This window comes from Myiozetetes cayanensis, unplaced genomic scaffold, assembly GCF_022539395.1.
Source record: "Myiozetetes cayanensis isolate MyiCay16 unplaced genomic scaffold, myiCay2020 scf6-25, whole genome shotgun sequence".
Classification (NCBI taxonomy): Eukaryota; Metazoa; Chordata; class Aves; order Passeriformes; family Tyrannidae; genus Myiozetetes; species Myiozetetes cayanensis.
In genome coordinates, this window is record NW_026087853.1 from 29,199,657 (window position 1) to 29,216,487 (window position 16,831).

Consider the following 16,831-nt stretch of genomic DNA (forward strand, 5'->3'; position numbering starts at 1 on the left):
TCACTGAGGATTCATCTCATTCTTTAGGAAGATGATGCCAGACTTAGGTGTATTTGTATTACAATGAAGTAATATATAGTATGTAATTGAGGTGTACTAGTCTGTTGTGCACATGCCTACCTCCAAGTCAATTCACTTACTTCAAACTGTGTCAAAGTTACCTCAAGTGTAGAAATACTGATTTGTAAAAAATGCGATACCTCAAAGGTACAGAAAGACACTTTCAAATCTTTGGCAAAAGTCAGTAGTTGGTATGGAGATATCCTAGAAGTAGATGGAAATAGTTAAAATTGCCTAAGTGTTCACTGACTGTTTAATGAGGTAGCTGTTCTCTCTTCTCTCTTACTTATTGACTCTATTTTCCTCTTTTTTATGTGTGCATTTGGGGTTTAATTGGGGAGTGGGGGGAGGTGTATGCCATCCAGCAAACGATGGTCTTAGCTTGACCAGACAGGAAGATCCCCTGACCCCCCTTTTTTGCAAGAGTGCTGTAAACTGAGGGGACTGACAAGAAAAATATCTTAAGTATCTCTTATTGTCTATATTGGTCTTCCATTACTTGGTTCAAGTTGGAGGTGTCATTCACATCTTCAACATATTCAGTGATCTGCACTGAGGCTGGAGCAGATGGAAACCTTATGTCAGCACCTCTCCTTAAGCTGCATTATGGTTGTTCCTGACAAGTGGATTTCTGTGAGAGACAGCTTTCTTGAGAGGTTTCTGTAAAAGTACAGCAACCATGGAGTTCAGGAACCATTTTTAACTACCGTCTTTCATTACATTTTGAACACGTGGCATGCTATGACATTGCATTTAAAAATACAGGGAGAACACTAGAAGATAAGCACTTAATTAAAAAAAAAAAAAAAACCACACACACACACACAAAAATTTTTAGCTCACAAGGGAGAGGCAAAGACAGCTGCTCACAACGGATACTAATCTTATCAGTTAATGCACTTACTCTGAGCTTTTAGGCAGTGTAAGAACCGAAAAACAGCAAAGTGCTCGGGTGGAAGTTAACCATGTCTCAGAAAGTTTAGTACAGCTGGTTGTTCCTGATGTTCCAAGCTGGTTACTCAAATTTAATTTGTCTTTCCAGGGAAAAGTTGTGTTTATTTTTCTTCTTGTTGTTGTTTTTATTTTCTATTAGTTTTGCTTTTGTCTTAAAGGGGTCAGGAATTGAACAGGACTAGCAGCTCAATAACTCACACTTTTTCTGTTTGGTTTAAAATGAGACTGCTGGTGCTATCTTTGATGCCTTTAGAAGCCTGTCAAACAACAATGTTCCTTTGTCTAGCAATCTATCAATTTCATGGCAAAGAACTAAGAAAGAAAGAAACAAAACATGGGAATATGTAGTCCAACTTGTCTTTGACTATTTTCAACATGTAATGCTATGAGGGAAAATGTTAATAGTATGCTACTTTTGTTGTGCTGCAGACTTCTTCCTCAGGTCTTATCAGACATAGATGGTAATGTCACTGGCTAACTTGACTAATCTACTGTTGCTTTTAAACCTTCACAAGCAATAGCATTTTCCTCTGATTCTTCCTCTCCCTCCTTCTGGGCTCACTTACATGTCCATGTACATTTTTATGTCTTCCTTTTGGAAAAGACTTCTGTACCTTGATGGTGATCCCAGAAAGGTTTGGTGTATAGTAGGCAAAGAAAGCTGAAATTAAATTGTTTCTAGTGTTAGTATGTACTAAAAAGGAACAAATAACTTTTAAATAAATATAAAGAGCATTGATTTTTCAGAACATGCATGCAATAGAGCTCTGTGTGTTTGTTTGTGTGTGTAAATAATGGAGACAGAAGGCAAAAAAGGGTAACATTTCTTTGCACATCCCCAATTATGCACTTATTTCACACAATGATGAATGTAACATCTCTACTCATTGCCTTGGTGGTCTCCTAAAGTCTCTGGAACAGTCTCCAGCTTTCACCATATGAAAATATCTCTTCTGGGAGACTGGATATTTTGCAGGTGATACTTAAGACTCGAGTATCTCAGGGCACACTTGTTTTCTAAATAACAACTAAATACCAAGTTATTTTCAAATATGAAGTGGGGCAGGACCAACTCAGATTGAACAGACACTGACTATATGACATAAGAAATAAGTGAGTACCAGGCACAAGTAAAGTTTGCCAGTGAATTACAAAGGCAATGGGAACATTCAAGGTCAGTGAAAGTGTTTGCTTTTGTTCTGAGTGGGCAGCAGGTGCCACAGTAATGGACAGCAGACATACCACTTCCTTTTTCAACTGTTCCCTGCTTAATACAAATAGGTGACTTACATTTTGGGAGACAGTAAATTTAAGTATAGCATCACACATAAAATACTTCTACCTGTCAGTTATACATGATAGTGTGTTTGGTAGTTAACTGCTAAGCAACACCGTGTGGAGATACTCAGTGTGATTTACTATCCAGTCTTGGACTAACTCCCTGGTCTGGAAAGCTGGAAGCACAGATGATCTGTCCTTCATTTGTTAATCATCTGTTACATTGTTGTTTTTTGTTGTATATTTGTGTATAAGGATTTTGAGATACAGAATTTTCTAGTAATTCATTCAAAATGTCTTGAGATAGATTTAATACTGGCTCCGAGATTTCTACTCAGCAAATGGTAAGCACACAGATATCTAGTGCCTTTATGGACATTTTTGCTATCAAAATTTGCTGAACAACTTTTCTGATTAGTTTGGTTCTGTTTTACAACAATTTTAAACCAAAAATCAATTGCTGTGAGAGCAGTTCTGCCTTAAATGCACTTTTGACATATCCTGTCGTTCCAGCAAGTGCTGACACCAGATCAACAGCTACACAGAAAGAAAGGATTGCTGCAAACTATGAGGCACTCAGCGATTATTCAGATATCATCTTGCACTGGCCTTAGGATGGCCTGTTACTTCCAGCCCTAAAAATAAACAACTATTAATCACCAAGTGGCAACATGAGTTGACCAGCAGTTGTGGCTGCCTGGACTTCAATCTAGCAGTACTCAAAAGCTTTTCTCGTGTTTTCTGTCACCCAGGATAAGAGGTAGTTTTTAGCCAAGCATTCCTTTGGGAAGGCTGCTGTGAGTTCAACAAAATGTTTGAAATAACCTCAGTAACTCCTCAACACTGATCCATAACTTCAAATGTGCAGAATCAAATAATAACAGCCTTGCATTGGCAGTCTCCAGAGAAATAACTAACGACAAAAGGTTTTCTAAGGGAGACTAAGTAACAAGCAAGTGCCTCAGGAAGCACCATTCCTTGCCTGGATTTAATCAGAAAGCAGTGGTTTCAGCAACAGTATGTGCAATAGTTCTGCGATGCAAACAACCATCTTTCTTCCCTGTTTTTTCAAAAGACAGAAACATTCTTGCAGTGTCTTAACTGGTAAATACAAGTAGCACAACTTAAAATAGAAGCAGCATAGCTTTAGTCCTCAAATTGCATGTTGTAAAATGGAAGTGTTGCTGCTTTGAACAGGAACACATTAATGGACTTGTAAAACAGTGGACAATAAAACAATGTTCTAACCCTGTATTACGAAAGACAACTATGTCGATGCCACACCTAATACAGAATAGAATATTAGACTTTATCCATCAGAATGGAATTTATGAAGCTTCAGAAAAAGAAGATATAGAACATTTTTCTTATATTGTGCCTTTCCGATTTGAGATTTTTTTTTTGGTTGAGCTTCTTTTGGTTAGTTATGACCATCATCCAGGGTGCCTGAAGTCACTTTGCTCTGTACTGAGATGGTTAACTGATGTAGAATCCTTGTATTTCTGGGAATCTTGGACCTATCTCCAAAGTACTAAGTAAGGTACGGGAATGCTGCCTATCATGTTTTTTTGAAAGATACAGGAATTATTTTCCCAGGCAGCCAAAATGCACTGTTTTCCAAGATGCATGCCAAAATGATCCCATCTAAAGACAGAAGAAACCAACAGTGTGCACTTACAGCTGAGAAGACCAACCACATCCTGGGCTGCATCCAAAGCAGCGTGGCCAGCAGGGTGAGGGAGGGCATTCTGCCCCTCTACTCTGCCCTTGTGAGACCCCACCTGGAGCATTGCATCCAGCTCTGGGATCCCCAGCACAAGAGAGATGTGGACCTGTTAGAGTAGGTCCAGAGGAGGGACAGGAATGAACAAAGGGATGGATACCTCTCCAGTGAGGACAGCCTGAGATAGCTGGGGTTGTTAAGCTTGGAGAAGAGATGGCTCTGGGGAGACTTCATTGCAGCCTTCCAGTATCTAAAAGGAGGTTATAAAAAGGAGGCAGAGGGGATTTTCTTATAGGTAGATAGTGACAAGGGGCACCAGTTTTAAACTAAAAGAGGGCATGTTTAGATGAGATGTTAGGAAACAATTCTTTATTCAGAGGGTGGTGAGGCGCTGGAACAGGTTACCTAGAGAGGTTGTGGATGCCCGAACCCTGAAAGTGTTCAAGGCCAGGTTGGACGGAGCCCTGACCAACCTGATCTAGTGGTTGGCATCCCTGCCCACAGCAGGGAGCTTGGAACTAGATGATCTTTAAGATCCCTTCCAATCCAAACCATTCTATGATTCTTAAGATAAAACTCTGTCCGTTGTTTCCATGAAACAGTCCAGAAGTATGAGGATTAACAATTTCTTTTCTAAGATGTTGATGTGAGTTAATTAACCATGTTGATTTTCAGTACATCAGCCCAATTCTGCAGTGCAGGCATAGGGTCACCTTACAGTCTGTCTTTAAAGCACAAATCCTTACAATCTGATGCACAAAGAATGCATCACCTGATTTGGAACATGCTGAGACTGGAAGTAAAAAACTGGTTTACGTTAAGTACTCACAAGCACTTTGAGAGTTGAGCATCTGGAATACTGCTAACAGACAACAAAATAATATATTTCAGTAGAAGTTAGGACATGAACCAACAAAACCTGAGAGATTCAAAGTTCACTAAAGGCTCTCTTCTCTTAATGAAAAGCTGCCTTGAGCCAGAATGTGTTTTCTTTCTCACTCACAGCATCAGTCTTCACTTAGAAAGCCTTGATCCTTGTAAATCGCTGTAACCTCAGTGTTATTTAATCATAGTTTTCAGACGTTAATTTCCATGAGAACTGTATTAAAAAAAAAGCCTAACTTGTCATTGAGGATTATAAAAATCCTTTCTTTGCCTGGAGAACAGTACTCAGATCTGAATGAATAAGTGCAAGTGAAGAATGTGTTTCGACAGTTTGTTTATTAAAAATGTATTATGCAGCTAAAAGTTATATTGTATTTATAATATTTTAATGACAGTGACTTGCAGAGTTTCTGGTGCAGTCTATTAATATGCATTTTAAAACTGTGCTATGCAAAATTCTAAAGTATTTTAAATGCTCCCTTATGTCCACATAAATATCACTTGATTTGTTTTTATTTCTCCAAATGCTGAAAGAAATATTATAAGCCTGATGAAATGCTGCTATTTGATTGAAACCTTAACCATCTCATTGCAGAAATAAAAAGACAGCTAGTTTAAGAAAAAACTCATTAAGATTTAATCATATCCAAGTGAGGTATAACTATAGAGAAAGAGACCTGATGCTAGTTTCCATCCACCTTTTTTTTCTCCTGACACCTCTAACTTCCACATCAACTGCATATAACGTCGGTGTCTGGCATTCATGGAAATGCCTACGTTTCTTAGGCCAAAAGAAATTCCCGCTTTTGAGTCATAACCTCCTTGGAAATGGGAGTCTCATAGAATATTAATAGACTAATTTTTTTCCTTGTCCTCAGTAAAAACACGACTTCCCCCAACTACTGTGGTAACATCAAAGCTTAGAACAGATTAGGTTTTACTTGCTTAATTTTACCTTAAGCAGCATAAACTGGATGCCTGGATCCTTGAAGCATATTATGCTGCTAATTTCTGTGTGTGAGGCTTGATCTAGTGCTTGTTAGTACCATGGACAAGTTTTGTATTATCTTAAAAAGCATGTTATCAGAACTTATTAAACTTTCTTGAACCACATTTGCAAGCAAATTTATTTTTGTGCAGTTGCTACTGCAGGAAGACAGTGTTAAGTAGCTTAAGGGAGCTGGGCATAAAAATAAAGCAAAAACTATAATTCAGTTGCTTGATTTTAATAAGTGTTGGGTTTTTTTTTCCTTTCAACCAGATTTGGTGAAGTCAGAGTAATATGGTGCCATGTGTGTGTCACTGGATCGCAGAAGCGTGTGGCGGGTTTGAAAATTGACACGGATAATAAAACCCCACTGTTACCTTTAAACTGTGTTCAGAGTTTTTAAAAAAAAATGTGCTGTCTTCATACACAAGTACCTTTATCGATTTTAAAACTCTGTATAAATGAACAGTAGAAAAAAATCTGTTGTTGTAAACTATTCTGAATTAGGATTGTAGTAGGTGTTTAAGTGGAAAATTTCTTGCTAATCGAAGTAAGTTTCTGAGCATCGGCTGATAAATGTTTGCCAAGATATGTAATGTTGTGTCATCAGCAGTAGTAAACTAGTCTAGACGTAAGGAAGTTGGCTCACTGATGCCAATTGACCTTACTCGAAAATGTGGTCTGTGGTTGTTTCCTACAAGCCTGGTTCTGCCAGTTTCTAAATTTCCTTAGATAACACAAATGAGACTTCTACAAGTACACTAAAATAAAGTTGAGAATCCTTTAACAGTAAACTTATTAGATATTATAGGGTGGGTAATTATTTTAGCTTCAAGGTTTATTAGTACTACAAGTAAAACCTGTTTGCTCACACCTGTGATTCTGAAGAACCATGTTAAATTGACTCAGAATGTAATAATGTATTTGTGAACTTTTGTAATTCCTCTTCCCCAGGAAATACATGGTGATGTGCAAATGGTAATGCTCTGATTTGCTTCATATTTAAAAAGAAAATCAAGAAAACAAAGCCAGGTTTTTAGCTGACATTGAAAAGGGAGGGAGACCAAAATGCAGTCCTTCCAAGACACATTCAGGTGTCACCTTTGTAATTAAAATCACCAACCAGGTAGACTGTTACGCTTTCATACCATTAATACTTGGCTTAATCTGTTTGATAAATTACTTGTTTAAATGCATGCATATTAGAAATAAAAATTTATATACCAGCATTTTATTATGAGAGTCTCTTGGAATTCAAATTATTTACGTTATGCTGAGATGCATAAAACCCATCTGTAACAAATAGACTAAGTGAAGTGAGCATTTGTATAAAAACAATTGCAAGTTGTTTTACATTTCTTTTCAGTATCAAACAGTGTGTTGAAAATGCATATTTTATAAAACCACATGCAAGGCTTTTTGATGGTGAAAAAATGGTCTCACAATAGCCACATGTTTAGGCAAATCCTTAGAAGCTAGTATGGACCCCACACAGACATTCCAGAAGAAAAGACGTTATTATAAAGTAGTTTTTCTTGAGTGAAGTAGAATATGTGTGAGATGTGTGAGTCTACCAGGCTCACTTCATATTTATTGATAAATAAATAAAAGTCTTCTTTCTATTCTAGCACAAAACTGGCTCAGCTGGAGGGCAAGTTAAATCCAGATTCACATTTTATTTAGTTATTTTCTTTCCCCCTTTTTTTTTTTAATGATTCCTTGTTTGGTTTGTTGTTGTTGTTTTTTCTTAAGAAAAATACCCATTTGGCTTTAGGTTATCAGATTTTTACCTTCCTGGCTTTTCAACATATTTCTGTGAAACTCCTTTCCAAGACAAAACCCAGTGTCCCAGGATTACTGATGTACTTCTTTAACTATGGGTTCTTTCAAAATTTGTGTCATTAAACCAGTACAAGGGTTCCTCTGAACAATCTGAAATTAGTGCAACCCTGACTTATTTAGAGCAGATTTAAATTTTACTTACATGGTCAGATGTAAATTTTATTTAAAGAACTTGTTGAGTCTGAAACTATATTTAACTGTACTCAAACTTTATTTTACTATCTCCATTATCTATCTCAAATGCTTCAGTTGATTCTTGAAAAGACACTGTCTTCTGCTTTTAGTGCTTAGACTAAATGTAGTCTTCTATATAAAGCCTAAATCAGGCTTAAACTAATTTTTGCTGTGGTCTTGCCATGCCTTGGGGTCATAAACCTCCCTGCCTCACTTCTGGTTCTCAGACCCCAAGTACAGCTGAGTTGGCTTTGGCTGCCTTGTAGTCACAACTTCTAATGTCAAAACTAGACAGTGACTAAACCAGGATTTATATGATGGTAACTACCTATTTATTGGTTGATTTTTAAGTAAACTGATGCAACCTGTGTGGACAACTTTCACTTGCTATGTTTATTATGTTCTGAAGGAAGCCTGCCTCTGTATTTACTGCTTATTCTATTTTGGGCTCACGGAATTAACCAAACCTTAGTGACTTGGATTTCTGTTCAGCTTTAAGAAGAAATTCCTTATAAAGTAAAGTTTTAAAAGCACTAGTTTCACTGGAATAGCTGAATCTACAGTTTTGTATAACTTTTGGATACATTCCTTAGGCTTTTCAGGCTAAGAACTAAAGAAAGACAGGGGAGGAAAAATTAAAGTACATTATCAGGAATTTATTCAGTTTTTCTGAACAAGAAGAAAAAGCATAGGAGTCCAGCAGTTTATTACATTCTAAGGTAGATTTTCAGTTTAAGGCTTAAACTATCTCCAGTGTGTCTTTCATATGAAATAACCTGGCCTATCTCGTATCTGTATAGTTTTAGAATCAATTGGTACATTCAAAGTTTTTGTCTCCTCCACGGAGCTACTGGATGTGTCCCCTTTCCATAGCAATATCAAGTGAGCATTCTGGTATTTAAGTAAGTTCATTCTTGTGTGGAAACCACGGTTATTCACTAGCTTCTTAAATGTTACAAGTGATGCAAGTGATTTTGTTGCCTGATTTTCGGTCATCGTGGTGTCACATCCAGACTATGGAAGGAGCCAAATTAAAAAGGATAGTTCTTACTTTAAGTTACCCTTCCCTACCTCATCCCCTTTCACAAAAAGGTTAAATGTCGTTTCAAATTAAGGCAGCAGTAATTAACCAGTGGCATTGTTTGTGATTTGCCAACTCTGGGCGTTAATGAGAGAGAAATTAGCACTTAGCAGCAGGAGTTCCTGAGAGTCAGTGGCAAATGCTTAACGTGCCAACAAGTTAATTTTGGTCTTAAGTAGTGCACTTAAGTGCTTTTAAACAAAAGTGTGGTGTGGTTTTTTATGTGATCATACACCAGTTGTGTGCTATAGAGCTATAATAGAAGGAATGACACAAAAGAGTTGAAAAAAGTGCAACCTAGACACCACAGGGCAGTTTTGCTATAAACCACAGTCAAAAGCAGGATCTGTGGATATTTTCATGCTAAAGATGTACTTGCTTCTGCCATTAACAGTCTACAGATGTTCTTGTGTACAAATTTTATTACCAAATTTGGCATTTTTGAACATAATTTTTTAAGTGTCTCAAAAATTGTGCTTGAGCTGAGGTGATTTGCTAGGAGGACATAAATTAGCCTTTTGAGGTGTCTCAAAATAGTAATTTTATTTAAAATTACAATTTCAAAAAAAAACTTCAGACATTACTTAAGCACATACCACACATCATTTTACGATGAATGGGGGATTCAGACTACCACACAGCAAAATGAGCCCTTCCAAACTTGGGTGAGCAGCTGCTCAATAGCATAAGGATTTTACCTGGCACATGAGTTCCTAATGAGTAACTACTTGTGCACATTTCATAGTTTCTACCTTGCACAGAGTAGCCCATTAGAAATTTAGTCTACTCCATATCTTCCAGGGATTTTTGCTTTTAAAGTAACTTTGGTTAGTGTGTAAGTACATCCCCACCCAATTATCCCATTTCTGTGTTTGCTTGATGTGGGAACAGATACACAGTCTGTGAAATAACAAAACTAAGGGTCCATCCAGCGTCAGCAAACTGCTGTCTCTCACCAAAGGCTGGGAGCATCAGTCCTTGGCCTCTCCTGCCATTGGCTCCTTGCTCCTGCTAGGCTATCTGGCCTCCCCAGTACAGTGAGGGTTCTGCATGTCTTGGCCCCACGTGAACTTGAACAAAGGACAATACCCTTGGAGACAGTAGAGGCTGAAGTTGTTGGCCAGCCGGAGAAAACTTAGGAATTGCGTGCAGGCAGCATTGTCCTTCTGCATTAGCCACTTTTTAGTCTGAGCTGGATTTATTGCCAAACGTGTAAGGATGTGTTATCTAGTGTAGCCAGATTTGTCAGAGTTTTAACCTTTCAACTTTCAAATATCATCTTTCAGTTGCAAATAGCACATTTGCCGTTGTGGCCTCAGTTGTCCTTAGGGGTAATTTACTCTGCCGCTGAACTGTGGCCACTTCGAGGTTGAGGAGTAGTAGCCATAGACAATGTTACAATGCTCTGGAGCAGTTTCAGGCAAAAGACTACTGTATCTGACTGAAACTGCAGGAGGAAGCCACTGGGCTTTCACACTGAATAGAGTTTTCCCCCCACTGCTGGAAAGCAACCACTCTCATGAAGCCAGTCCAGCACTACCCATGGCTTTGAGTGTTTGTATTTTCTGCTCCAGGGAAATTTAGGTTACCGTGGCTCCTCCCATCACATTTTTATTATAATTAAACATTAACAAAAATTGTCTACCATATTGCTTGAGTCCTGAGCACGGCTTTGCATATAAACCATTACATGACATTCTATTGAACTTTTTCTTGTACAGACGGTATCTAACAGCTCATCCTGCACTGTTGGTTTTGGCAAGTTCACTACAGCATATAATAAATCAAGGAAGAAAAAGCTTTTTGGCCTAATGTTGTACAGACTGCTGTAATGTTAGACTACAGAAAGCAGTTCTGTTTTTAGACATCCTTTTACTAACCCAACATTCATAATTTATGATTCCACTGTAAAATTCCTGCAACACTACACCAGAAGTAGTGCTGCCCTTTAATTAAGTGCTCTCAGTAGGAAAAACGTGAAACTGATGTGCAAAACATATCACAGTACACAGTGATTGATAGTGATTACTTCTTTATGAACCCAGCCTGAAGGTCTGAACTTCCTGATGGGTAAAATAGTCCATGGGGCTACTTCCTGAGTTTGCCTAGTGGGGATCAGTCAGAGTTAGCAATATCTGAGGAATTCCTGAGGCACATTTCAGAGACATTACAGCACAAACTTTATTTCTTCTGAATTGTGTTTTACGTTAATAATTGCCTGAATAATAGCTCATTGTAGAGATTATATTTTAAGGATTCATTGTTATCTTCATGGTATTATAATTTGCATAAACTGAAACATGCATAAATTCTTGTGTTTTTAATGTCTACACCCCCAAATCAAAAAAAAACGAGTGCATGGGAAGACATTTCTATATATATCAAAGTTATTGAATGTTATTTAATACATAGCTGTTTTTTTGATGATATATGCATAGTGTTCAAAGGAGGAAAAAAAAATTACTGATGTGGATTGTTTGAGTCTCTAAATAGCATTTTTATTCATGGAATCAGGTATTATCGACATCTATCAATTGAACATCAGTCAAACTTTGAAAACTAAATGGACATGAAATACTCTCTGCAATTTTGCAGTGAAATTAACAGACTTACTTGTGTTGGAATCACAGAGGTGGGAAATTAGAGTTTCCCTAACACGAATACATAAGTTCATTTTTTGTTTTTGCTTGATAGATTTGGCCCTGGGTTAGTCATCTACTGGTATGGATTTATTGAAGAGCTGGACTGCCATCGTGAGCGTGGTATCCTGCTAAAAGACTGCTTTCCTACTGACATTGTGACTCTGCGACACAGCATGGCTCAACACTGATGTTGGGAGGAAGAGGTAAATCCGGAAACAATTTTACTTTTCTGCAGTGTAAACTAATGGCAGCATCTGCCCTGAACTTCAGCTGAACTCCTGCTGCCCGCCCTTATGCTGCTGCCGCTTTACACAAACTTATCAAGAGTTTCTGTTTTGCCTCAGACCTCTGTTGTGATCAGCCAAAAAAGACAGACACAACCCACTCGCTATCAGCAGTTCTGCCTCTGTCAAACAGCTAGTTTCTAGATACTCATAATCTTTCTTCCTTCCGTATGGTTTCTCCTAGCATTCCAAACAAAGGCAAAAATGCATAGGCTAAAAGGTGGAGCTTTTGGTTCTTATCCCTGTTACAGAGTCATCTTTAAAATTAACTGCTTTTTATGGTTTCACTCACAAGTTTATTCAGTGCCAGTGATGTGACTTAGACACCTCTGGTGATGGCGAAATTTGGTAAAGACTGTTGTTTTGGGGCTTAAAACAATATAATGCAAAGCTTGTAAAGCCCAAGTGGTAAGACAGGATCATGGCTATTACAGTAAATAGCCAGATTTTGAGAGAATAATTGCTATATGTGTTTCATCACTGTCTGATTGTTAAAATGAACGATGAAATCCCAAGTTAACAGTTAAAAAGTAATCGAAGGGGATTTTTATGGAGAGTGAAAGTGAAGAGGACAGATTTTATTTTACGTATAGAAGCCTGCGAAGTTTGGGATTAGTTTTTGGGGTGTTTTAACAAGTATTTTGATATTTTAATGATTCAAAATTAACTTGTGTTTTGTCTTTTCCTCTCCCCCACCCCTAGGGAATCTCTACCGAGGAATTTTTCTCTTAACTGACTTTAAGGAAGAAATCTGTCTTGACCCCTGTAGTTATCGTAGCATGCAATTTTCTGGCATTCTGAAGTCTGAAAGAGCAACGTTCAGGAGTTCTCAGTGTGGGTTATGTCTGAAAAAGATTACCATCCTGGTGTTCAAGAAGGAGAATTAAAAAAAAAGGAAGATGAAACAGTGCTTCATACTGGATCAGTTCCACAAGACAAATAAAACACACAAATGGACAGAAGTTTCCTGTCTCGTCTGTTTACTTGTCTTCTTGTAAGAGTCTTGCTTTTTTTTGTTGGAACCACCAAGATCAGAAGTACATTGAGGTGGATGTTAGCCCTTCTTGAAGTTTTGAGTTCAGTCTCTTCTGTTTCCATCCATATCAGCACTCAAGTTTGTGCTCTCAGTTAGGTGCTCTTTAATGACAGCAGTTTATTGGGCTTGACAGACTTCAATACCCTCTTCTTTGCTGACTGGTATCTAGAACAGACTAGTATTTTAAAAAGTCAGTGGGAGTTTTGTCTGTATGCTCATCATGCTCAGATTTCCAGAGAAGCAGAGGTATGCATTCTGATGTAGAACTAAAGGTGGGAGAACAGTCTCCCTAAAGTTCAAGTTGATAACCTTTTCTAGAAGGAAAGGGTCTTTAAAACATTACAATGCATCTTCATCACCTTTTTTTAGTTGAAGTGATACTTTGTGTACCCTTATGATTTAAAAAGTCATATGCAGACTTTTTACAGTCTTGCCTTGAGTCAAAAAAATAGTAATCCTGTTCAGGAATTTTTCAGCCATAGTTTTCAGGTGCATATACAGTATTTTTATTTTTAATTTTTAGTTCTCACCTTAACACTTTCTGATAAGTTTCAGACAGGAATTTATCATTTTGACCAATCTTTCATTTTCAGGAAAAAAATCTCTTTAGTCTTCCTGTACTCTGTCCCTTGCTGCAGAGATAAGCTAGAATAGCTCCATTATAGTGAGTTATTGTTATATAGAGATATTATCCCAGGTTTGAATGTGTTACAGTGGAAAGATTTATTAAAAAAAAAATATTCAAACACCTATAATTCATTTACGTTCAAGTACTTAAGGTATTGTGCTGATATTATTTTACCTGACAAGCTTTAAGGATCTGCCCATAAAGATACACAGAAGCAATGTGTGAAGTGTACCTGCCTGATGCTCCACAGAAGCTGCATTTAGGGTGTTGCTGCCCCTGGGACTTCTAACCGTGGTTTTGGTTGGTGGAGTATGTAAAATTAGGAAGGGAATGAAAAAGAAGGAATAACTAAATATTATCATACTAGAAAATTCAGAAGTAATGGTTGTCTGAGTGAAATGGGTTTTAAAGGCAATCTGAATTTGTTTTAGCTACTGCATATGCTTTCTGTTGTATGAAATCATTTAAATCAGCTTTTACATGATGCACTAATGCTACCTTTTCTTTTTGAATAAATTAAATTTATCTGCACAGATGTTGAAAATTCTGCTCAACCTCCATCAAAGCTTTGCTTTATTTGTTCTTACATTAAACAAATTTATGTGGAGGCACACAGATAAATCAGGTTACGCTTATATTTGTTTATTTATTCCTCTACTTAATGCTGTGACATTACAGGTTGGAAAACAGTGCAGCTGTCTTTAATCAAAGCTTTAACCTCATCTTCATATGTTGCCCACTTTAGGAATCTTTGTATTAGAATGAGGATGAAATAAGCCACAAAAGTGTATGTACTGTTCAAATTTCATTACGTGCTATCGAAAAAGCTTTACCACCACAAAAACTATGCTGTGTCACTATTTTTAATGCTGAAAGCAAAGCATTAAAAAAAATTAGGACTATTTTGTTATTCCTGCTTTTGTACTCTGTACATCTTTGGGTATTTTTTCTGTTTATCAGGTGTAAACTTCAACTTTAATATTAAAGAGGAGAGACTGCTCTTTGTGAGATTTTTGTTGGGTTTGTTTTCTTAAACAATGCTGTAAGTCATTAGAACTTTAACGTTAAAGCCAAATTCAGTTTTATGGGGTATTTTGTAGAGTGCGCTAATGAATTATACCAAGCCAGAAAACAGAAGTGTGCATAAAATTGAATGATGTTCTCACTGGCATACACAGACTTGCCAAGCATCTGCTCTTACAGGCACTGTAATAAGGCCTGTTCTGAGCTTTAGGAATTGATGAAATTGTGTCAAACAGGGAAGTAAAACTTCCTTATGCAGGAGGAACAGCACAAGAGTGGGTCACACACTGTAGTATAAGAAGAAAGTGGTTTGTGGTTTTTCCCATTCCTGTATTCTGGAGACATAGTATGAGTTTAATAATCTTTCCCTAAAGAGAGCTCAGAGCAGAATAAAACTTAAGATCTAAAGCTGAAGAAAAGGGACCAAATGTCTTACTTCATTACGTTAGTAGTACTGGTAGTTCATGAATAATGTTCATCCTATTTTGTTATATTGGCTCATTCAAAAAGTCATATTTTTCTGATATTTGCTTATTAATTTCTCCACCATCTAGACTACTACAGAGGACTATTCATGCCTCTTTCAATTTGCCTTTAAATCCTCTCCTTTTAATTTTCCATCTTAGTTTAACTATTTCACATTTATTTATTCAGTATCCTCCCATTTGCTCACATGTCCCATTTGAAAATTCTGTCCTGTGTTTTCTACCGCCTGCTTCTGTTGCTGAAGAGTACTGTTTCCAGTTCTGTATGCCTTTGGACTGACCAACCATCTCAGGCAATTTTGCTCTTACTCTCAGTTAAATAGAAGCTTTAGATGCCAGGGAGACTGCCCTCAAATTACCACATGGCTTTTTATTGTAGAAGTATTATGATGCTCTTCTTCATTCTCTTGGTTTGAAACATAGGTTATTTCTGCAGGGTAGAAGTGTTCACCAAGCAGATCAGTAGTGCAGAATAATCACTCACCCTGTATTGAGAGTACAGTTGTACAAAGGCCTAAGTTAGGAGTGCATCTGTGCTACTGGAAAGTAGGCATAGGCAATATTAGGAATTTAGCTGTCACAGCGGTCTCTTTCACTAAGGACACTTCCTTTCTGCAAGTTCATGCCTTGTTTGTGCAGTACTTCTTCAAGGAGATTTGTTGAAGTCAAAGGTTTAGCTTTCCTCCTGTGCCAAAGTCTACTTGGCTCAGAATGTAAAAAAACTTGTACGTTATGAAGGTTGTTGTTACTTAACAGTTGATAACAACTCTTCAAACATCAACAAAATGTACACAGAATTGAACTCAGTTCTTCCTGGTGCTTCATCTGATGTAGTCTTACTAATTAGATAGCTTCTTCTGAAGGGGTTTTCTGCAGTTAGAGGGTGAATACTGAGCAAGGGGAACAGTTGTCAGAAACATGCATTTGTTATTTCAAGGATGAGATTAATTACATTAAGACAAATGCTGCTTAAGTATTGATGTAATATTATGGAATATAATAGGAGGCTGCCTGCAAAAAAAAAAAAAAAACAAAACAAAACAAACACAACAACAAAAATTACTCCTATGATATTATTCTAAGTCACAAAGGGCCATTTGTTTTGGATATGCAGGTTATTCAGAAATAACCTTTTTATTGCATTGACAAAAGAAGAAACCTCAAGGGTTTGCTCTTTACAGTGGTGTGATAGGCACCTAAAGTGTGCCTGTCGAAAAATGAACTACCTAACAATGGGAGCTTGGCAGCAACTTCACCATTTATAGAGAAACCGTCTATCTAGTATGATCTGTATAAAATAGACCTCGCTTAGGTTAGGGAAAGGTCACAAGTTACACAAAGTTTGGATAGTCTAAATGTGTTACTCAAAACTAACTCTCTTGTGTATAGTAAATATTAACTGAACCTGTATTATTAAAAACATGCCAGGATTCAAAAGATTAAATAAGGAAGATGTAATTATGAGCTAAATAATAAACAGAGCAGTTTTAGTTCCCCTTGTATTTTTCACTTTCCTGCTATTGTTTCATATATGACTGTTACACAAAGAGCAGCTTAGGTCAGCTACTATAAATTATGGGTTTCATACAATAGTAATCTACCAAAATTATTTCAGATCTGGATCAAAGAACTTCAAAAGACTTTTCAAAAACTTCTCCAGATAATAAAAAGACTGTATTTTGATGCCCTATTTTTACGAGGATTTCTTGATTTAGTGTTGCGTCTCACAGTATTCAGCTATTTGTGTT

At 37.2% G+C, this 16,831-nt stretch overlaps 1 protein-coding gene across 6 annotated transcripts in view; it reads left to right on the plus strand.

Annotated features, from left to right (window-relative positions):
• Positions 1-14,583, plus strand: part of CDIN1 (CDAN1 interacting nuclease 1) — a 126,002-nt gene extending 111,419 nt beyond the window's left edge. For 5 of the 6 annotated variants that reach the window (XM_050336971.1, XM_050336966.1, XM_050336969.1 and 2 more), the window contains 2 exons: positions 11,680-11,830; positions 12,614-14,583. In XM_050336971.1, coding sequence (XP_050192928.1) covers positions 11,680-11,815 — 136 coding nt within the window. In that variant the 3' untranslated portion in view covers positions 11,816-11,830; positions 12,614-14,583. Of the gene's footprint in view, positions 1-11,679; positions 11,831-12,613 lie in introns of those variants that run through there. The other variant, XM_050336967.1, reaches the window with a different exon arrangement.
• Positions 14,584-16,831: the final 2,248 nt, after the last annotated feature.